Source organism: Corvus brachyrhynchos, unplaced genomic scaffold (genome assembly GCF_000691975.1).
Source record: "Corvus brachyrhynchos isolate BGI_N302 unplaced genomic scaffold, ASM69197v1 scaffold65, whole genome shotgun sequence".
Taxonomy (NCBI): domain Eukaryota; kingdom Metazoa; phylum Chordata; class Aves; order Passeriformes; family Corvidae; genus Corvus; species Corvus brachyrhynchos.
Genome location: NW_008238365.1, coordinates 505167 through 512903, shown reverse-complemented (window position 1 = coordinate 512903; position 7737 = coordinate 505167). Strand labels below are relative to the sequence as shown.

General features: G+C 58.3%; 1 protein-coding gene across 1 annotated transcript; it reads right to left on the bottom strand.

Annotated features, from left to right (window-relative positions):
• Positions 1 to 2653: 2653 nt before the first annotated feature.
• On the bottom strand, positions 2654 to 7428 carry GPN2 (GPN-loop GTPase 2). The gene is made up of 5 exons (XM_008635034.2): positions 6827 to 7428; positions 4823 to 4979; positions 4375 to 4535; positions 3657 to 3787; positions 2654 to 3236 (listed from the first exon to the last, which is right to left on the bottom strand). The coding sequence occupies exons 1-5, from the start codon at positions 7241 to 7243 to the stop codon at positions 3164 to 3166; spliced, it is 939 nt and encodes a 312-aa protein (XP_008633256.1). The 5' UTR covers positions 7244 to 7428; the 3' UTR covers positions 2654 to 3163.
• Between the last annotated feature and the right edge of the window lie 309 nt (positions 7429 to 7737).

Genomic DNA, 7737 nt, shown 5'->3' with positions numbered 1-7737 from the left:
GTGTAGGAGGATGGTGCTCCCCGGCTCCCAGCCGGTCCGGCAGCATTCCCAGCCTGGGAAGGAGGCCCTGGATCCTCCTGTGAGAGGGTTGTGCTGCTGGGGAGTTCTCTGGGGTCCTTCTGTCCCCCTGCTTTACACAGGATGCTGGGACCCAGCTGGAAAGACCAGGGAGACACCAGGACCTTGATCCCCATCCTGGTCCTTGCCCAGTGGCTGTGGAATGGTCTCAGCACCCCGGAAGGGGCATCCAGAAAAAACTCTCAAATGTATGAGTTTTAGTGTCCTAAACACCATTAGAGCAAAGGGACTGGATGCCCCAGGGCCAGGGAGTGTCCCGCACCCTGCAGTCACTCTCCCAGGGGCTGGTAACCATGGGGAAAAGGCCACCAGAACAGGTCTCTGAGGGCCAGCAGGGATGTTCTGCTGCCTGCAAAAGGCTCTGCCCATCCTGAGTGGGAGCTGCGGGAGCCACAGCCAGGCCTGTCCTCGTCACCAGCTCTCCCAGCCTCCTCCCAGGGTTTTGTGCCCGGGACTGGGGCTGGGGCTGGCTGGTCCTGGCTGAGGCACCACCAGTCTGGGCACCCAGACACGGGGTGTCCATCGCCCCTGGCCTCGGGGCAGCCTCCTGCCAGGCTGGTACCAGCGTCTGCTCTGGGGCCTTTGGGGTTTTTGGAGAGGTTTTTTACCCCCCTTAGAGAGCACCACTTGGGGAAACTCAGCTTTTGAGCAGGAGTTCCGTGATGGAGCCGCAAATTAGGGCTGGAACCCAGGAGGGGACCCAGCAAAGCCCAGCGCCGTGGCTGCAATTGATGCTCAAATCCCTCCATTCCCAAAAACCCTGCCAGGTTCAGTCCCACGGTCAGGGTGGGCTCAGCAGGTAGGACCAGCTCGGCAGAGCGCCGGGCCCCCTCCCAGGGATGTGCCTCGGTTGGGGTGACTCATCCTGGCCCTTGGCCCCGGCCGATTGCTCAAGGCAGCGATAGGAGCCAAAGTGTCACCTCCCTCAGCCCCGGGAGCCTGGCCGTATCCCCTCCCAGCCTGGGGATGTGAGGATGCAGGAGCAGGCTGGATTTCACACCTGGATTTCACACCAGGCTCCAGCCTTGCCTCCTTCTGGTCACCCTGAGCAGGAGCAGGATGGTCCCCACTGGGCTGGGGGTCCCAGCTCAGCCCCTGCTTCGTCTGTAGGAAGTTCCTTGGTGCAAAACTGCTGCAGTTTTGGGGCTGAAGCTCTCTGAGACCTCAGCATTTCTTGGCTTGAGCACAGCAGAGGATCCATGGCCTGAGCTGAGTGGTTTCCATCCCCCTTGATTCCCATTTTCCTCAGCACTTGCAAGGCTGAGGCTGCAGATATCCAGGGCATTCAAATAAAAAAGCCCGAAAGCCACAAAAGCTTTGATGGTTCTTGCATAACTCAGCCTGACCTGACCATACCCTTTTAAGCCACCAAATCTCTCAAAGCCATGACAAAGCCACTATAAAATTAATATTTTTATGATCCCATCTCCCACCCCTTCACAGCAACTGCAGAGCTCCAAAGTGATGGGGACAAGGCCACGAGCCACAGGGTGAGGATGGAATTTCAGCTCAGTTATGGTTAGATTGGCTTCCAGAGCTTCAGCACTGAAATGCAGCCGCTGGGTTCCAGCCAGGAATACCCAGGGAAATTCCTGGGCTCACGGGAAGAGCTGAGGCACTGGCAGCACACAGGGGTTTGACCTTGATATCTAAAATCTGAGTTTCATTGGGAAGGGGTCTGGTTTATGTCTTTGTCCTCTCCCTGAGCTCCATCTTGTCTCCACATCCTGGCCACAGAGTTGGGAGATGTGGGAAAAATTCATTTTAATTCCTTGCCCAGCTGCCCGAGACTGTTCACATTTAGATCCATCGAGGATCCGGTCTCCAATCCCTCTGCCAGGGGCCAAACCATCCTGTGAGAAAATCCTGTTGTATTTTATGCAAGATCTTGGGCAAGAGGCGATGCTGAGTCTGCAGAGAGCTGGGATCGGGAGTCGTGCCCGCTCCCATCCCGTGTGGAGCTGCCGGGAGGCACTCGGAGACTCCCTGATGTGGACACCTCACTTGTCACCCCCCTGCCCTCCCGATCCATGCCCCAGCTGCTGCCTGGAGCAGGGAGCAGAGCAAGTGGCACACGAGGCTCAGAGCTGCTGCCGCCCCTGGGAGCTGCAGCAGGACAGAGAGAGGGAATTCCATGGGCAGGAGAGGAAGCCCCAGGATTTGGGACGTGGAGAAAGCAAGCCCAGAAAAAGGAAGGTGGATGAGGACACACCAGGCTGCTCCTGGGAAAGGCCCGACATGCAAACCATGGGCTGAGTCACACAGGGGCTTTCTTAACCAAAAGCCTCCCAAGAGCCGAGCTGGCATTTTGCGCGCTGGGCTCCGTGCGGCCCCGCTCCAGCCTCCGGATCGCTCCTGGATCACCGGGAGTGACCTGCTTTCCCGTCCCACAGCCCTCCCTCCCTCCAGCAAGCGCTGAGCCTGTTCTCAGGCAGATCAGAGAGGGCCAGGCCCCGGCCAACGCGGAGCTGCCGCTCTCGGCGCGGAGCTGCCGCCGCTCCCACCCGAGGCGCTTTGGCCTCGGGCTCTGCAGCACTCTTGGGTTTATTTATTCAGGTTCAGCAAACTCATAAGATGAAAGTGAGACCGAGGAGTGCTTTATTAAGAAAGAGTCCATCATTATTTCTAAGAAAAAGAAAAACAAACATCTTTCTGTCCTTGAGACGACGTGGAGGCGTCTCGGCCTGGATTCTCCTCGGAGCACGGGGCCCGTGCACGGTGCTCCTGCAGCAAGCCCAGGACTGGTGCCTCAAGTCTCCCTGCACATGAGGCAGCTCCAGCTGATTTTTCTGTCTCTGGATCTGTCCTGGACATGATGGAGGAGACTTTACCTTGCTTCTTTTCCTTGCTATTCCTGCCTTCCCTGGCTCAATCTCTCTGTTCCTAAGGGAAGACCCTCAGCCACCTCCCTTCTGCCAAATCCCTGCTCTGGGCAGCAGGGCCGAAGCTCGGGAGGTCAAACCCACCCAGAGAGGGAGTCCAGACCCTGCCTGGAAAGGCTTTCAGTTGCTCTGAGTCACAGCTTAAGCTCCGGGGAGGAAAAGGAGAGGTGTCAAAACAGAGGAGTGGGGGGGGGAAGGGCGTGTCACAGATCCATCACCTCCTCTTCCACGGCTTTGTCCTGAGATTGCACATACTTCTCCTGCACTGCCAGGGTGCTGATAACACAGTAATTAAGGAAAACGAGGGGCTGGGCTCAAACACTCCCTTCTGCAGGAGCTCTGAACGTTCTCAGCGAGGAACCAGCCCAGCCTCACATTAGCCCGAAGGCCATCAGGAAGACGCAGCATCACTTGAGTTATTTCTGGCTCTGCCTGATCCCAGACCTGACAAGTGTAGGAGAATCAGTTGTATGGTTTGAAGGAGAAGGAAAGAACCCAGCCGAGGGAGAGTGAGAGAGGAAAGTTGTCAAAAGATTCCTGACACGTTCACGGTATCTGCCCCGGGCTGGGCTGAGCACACCCCACTCCCCACACGTGTATCACCCACCAGATGATGTCAGGAACAACCTGGGCCTGCAAATCCCAGCCTTTGTCCCCCAAGGAGAGAGAAATTAAATTCAGCACCACAGAGGATACGAAGAGAAGTGGAAGTCGGCCCCCACAGCTGCCGACATCAGCGCCTCCAGGCTGCGGTGCTCCTGGTCCCCGAAGGAATATCCGTTGGCTTTGTCCACGGCCTGCATCACCTGCCGCATGCTCTGCTTGTCCTGGGAGGAGGGACACGGCTCCCTGGGAACCTGCTCCTTCCCCACAGGCAGGAGCTCAGGCTGGGCTGTACTGGGGATGTTCTCTGGGGCTCTGGGCCACCCGGACAGCGCCCGAGGCCCCGGGGACACAAACGGGGACAAACAGGGACACTGGTACTGACACCCTCCACCCTCTCATTCCCTTTCACCACCTTGTCCCAGCCCATTGGCCTCTGTTGACACTTCTGCCAACTGCCTGATTAAGGACGTTTCCAGCCCCCCCTCCCCAATGTATTCCTCCCGATCTTCTCACTGTTTGCTGCTCCCTAATTTAACAAGGGTTTAGGTGATCCTCAGCCCAGACTTGAAATGAAGGCCAGAAGAGCTGAAGGAAGCGGGAGCCTGGATTCCCCACCTCAGGACACGAGGCCCAGGTAGCCCCAAGCTCATCAGCCTTTTCCCTTCCTTTGGCTGCCACAGATCATTTACAGGTCTGGGTGTGTTTCCCTGAGTCCCTTCACAGCGGAGATTTCCAGCCCTGTGGCTCTGAGCAGGCAAAAAGGAGCTGCTACACATGCAAGGCTCCCAATTCCCTCCTGCTGGGTCACCTGGACGTTGAGTGGCACGAAGGACACCAGGCTGTAGTCCTCGATCACCTCCACCAGCTTCTCGTTGAGGCGGCGGAAATTCCTGAAGAAGGGGTCGGAGGCCAAATGGTCAACGAGGTAAGAGAGGTCCAGGACCTCGGTGTAATAATCCAGGTTGAAAGCTGCAGGGAGACAGGCATCTCTGAAGGCAAGCTGGAAGCTGAAGAGCACAGTGACATCTACAGCAGCTTCACCAGCCACCCCCATTCCCAAAGAGCTGATTTGCACCTGACACGGCCCAACTCCACATCCCTCCCCCTCAAATTCCTCAAGCATCCAAGGCCAGGATGGAGCTCTGAGCAACCTGGGATAGTGGAAGGTGTCCCAGCCCACGGCAGGAAGGTAGAAGAGATGAGGCTTAAGGTCCCCTGCCCCCAAAGCATGCTGTGGTTCCATGGAATTCCCTTACCCAGCTTCCCGTACTGCTCGATCAGGTCCATCTTGGAGAGGACGTTGACGTGGGGCAGCTCCACGTGCAGCATGGTGGAGAGGGAGGTGCAGAGCACGGAGATGAACTTCCCGGGGTCTGTGCAGTAGTGGGAATCCACCAGGTGCACGGCAGCCAGCTGGGCAGCAAGGGCACAAAGGGACACACAAGGTCAGAGCCGTGGCAAGCCCATCCAGCTGCTCGTGGGACAGTCTGGAATGGCCACGGGACAATCAGCTCAGACCTGACTGCGCCGTGTGGGGAAAGGACCACCCCCCTCCCACCTCATGCACATAAAACACAGGATCAGAGAACCTTGGAATGGTTTGGGTTGGAGGGGACCTTGCAGCTCACCTGGTCCCACCCCTGCCATGGGCAGGGACACCTTCCACTGTCCCAGGCTGCTCCCAACTCCGTCCAGCCTGGCCTTGGACACTGCCAGGGATCCAGGGGCAGCCCCAGCTGCTCTGGACACCGTGTGCCAGGGCCTGCCCACCCCCACAATTCCTTCCCAAGATCCCACCCAGCCCTGCCCTCTGGCACTGGGAAGCCATTCCCTGTGTTCTGTCCCTCCATCCCTTGTCCCCAGTCCCTCTGCAGCTCTCCTGGAGCCCCTTTAGGCCCTGGAAGCCTCTGAGCTCTCCCTGGAGTCTTCTCTTCTTCAGACTGAAAACATATCCATGTATATAAAGTGTCTATTGCCACATTCCCACCCTTGGACCACCACAGCTCAGAGCCAGGGAGGGGCTGTGGGGAGGCTTTTAGAGCTCCACCACCAGCACAAGAAACTTCACCCTGCAGCTGCTCCCCCCTTTCTCAGGGTTTCTCTCTTTGCAGCTGAAGTTTCCACACTAGTCTGAACTCTGCAGGGTTTTTGGGGTGGGAGCTGGGGCAGTTCCCCTCCTGAACAACACAACAGCCTCCGGATTCCCACCTCCCACAGGAATGCTCAGGCCCACTCGGGAGCAGTAACTGCAGCACACCAAGTTCTGCTGGGAGAGTCAATTGTGGCTTGCACTAATAATTAATAATTACACTAACGAGCAGTTCGGTTCCCTGGGTTTTGTGTGGCTGTAACAATGTGGTCCCAGAGCTGGGGAAGTCACTCCAAGTCAGGGCTCTGAGGCTGAGTCACAGCAGCAGAACCCAGCCAGTCTGGGGCTCCCAGGCAGGCGTGAGCACCTGGGAGAGCACAAAACAGCCCTGTAAATGTCTTATTTTAGCAACTGCAATCCCATGTCCATTTATTCCAATGAAAATAAGCTCTAATGTGCAGATTCCCCGTGACATTCTCAAGCAAATGAAGTTGCCCTTCTTGCTCAGAGCACTCGGGGTTTGCACATTCATGGTCTGGCCCTGCCGCAGAGCAAGCGCAGCGTCAGCACCTCCTGGGGCTGCTCTCACCTGCAGCTCCCGTTGTGCAAGGGAGCCCAGAGCACGTCCCACGGGGTGCACAGGGACCTGGCTGGGCTGCAGGACGGGCCTGGCATGGCCCCTGGATTCCTCAGGGCAGTGTCAAGGCTCCTGGCACACACAGAACCCCACTCTGGGTAAAACACACCCGGGTTGTGGGGAGGATCCTGGAGCACAGCAAGTGCTTGTCCCATCCCTGGAAGTGTTCAAGGCCAGCTTGGAGCTATCTGGGCTCGTGGAAGGTGTCCCTGCCCATGGAATGGACTGGAATGAGATGAGCTTTGAGGTCCCTTCCAACCCAAACCATTCTGGGATTTTGTGCTAAGCGTGAGGAAGGAATCCGTGTTCCTGCTCCTAATCCCACTAAAAGCCCTAACACGCCATTTTTTGCCAATCCCTCCCAGCATAAAACAGGGCAAAATTCTTCTCCTTCCCTGACAAAGCCACTTCACATGAAAGGCCAAACAATTCCTGGAGGCAGCAGCCACGAGTACCCTCAGTGCCACTCTGTGCCCACGGGGCGTGGCCCCTGGAGCTCATGGGGTGCCAGGCACTGACCCAGCCCATCCCTACCCTGAAATTCCACTTGGCCAGCTGGCCAAAGACGTTCTTCAGGGACTCGTGGTGGGTGTAGAGCTCCACCTGCCCGGGGCAGTCGAAGAGGACGTAGTGTCCCCCGAGCCCCTGCAGCTTGTCCCGCAGCCAGTCCGCGTTGGCCTCCAGGTACTCCATGCAGTAGATGAGGCCCCCGTTGGGGCCCAGCCCCAGGCTGGCCATGACGTCGGGCAGGGTGACCAGCTCGGCGATGTCCAGGGCGCAGGGGCAGGGCAGCGCCTCGTTGGCAGGGTCCAGGTTCACCACGGCCACCCTGCGGCCCAGCCGGCCCAGGAACTCCCGCATGGCCTGGCAGTAGGTCGTCTTCCCGGAGCCCGGCGGCCCGATGACCACCTGGCCAAAGGCCAGCGAGCTGCCCCTGCTGCCCTCAGACATGGTGGCTCATCTCCTCCTCCTGCCACGGGCTGAGACGGGACAACATCCCAATTACCGTTTGATCTGCGCTTATAGGGACGGGATCTGCTGGGATTCGCAGCCAGGAGCGGGCGGAGAGGAAAGGAAAGTGCCTGTACCCCGCTTTCTGACCACATTCCTCCTCCCCTTCCCCCGCGTCTCTCATTCCCCACTCTGCTCACATCCCCCTTTCCCCTTCACATTCCCATTTCTCCACGTCTTCTTTTCTCCATCTCCCCCTTTTCCCCCGAATCCCTCCCTCTGCCTACACCCCGTTCATCCCCACCTCCCCCTTCTCCCCGTGTTTCCTTTTCCCTCGCGTCCCCTCTTCTTCCCTACGGCCCTCCTGACCCTCCTTCCCCACTCCCCGTTCCTCCCTCCCAGTTCCCCTCCTTGCCCAGACCGCTTCATCCCTTGTTACCCTCTCTGGTCCCGGTATCCCCCCCATCCCGGTGACCCCCCGATCCCGATATCCC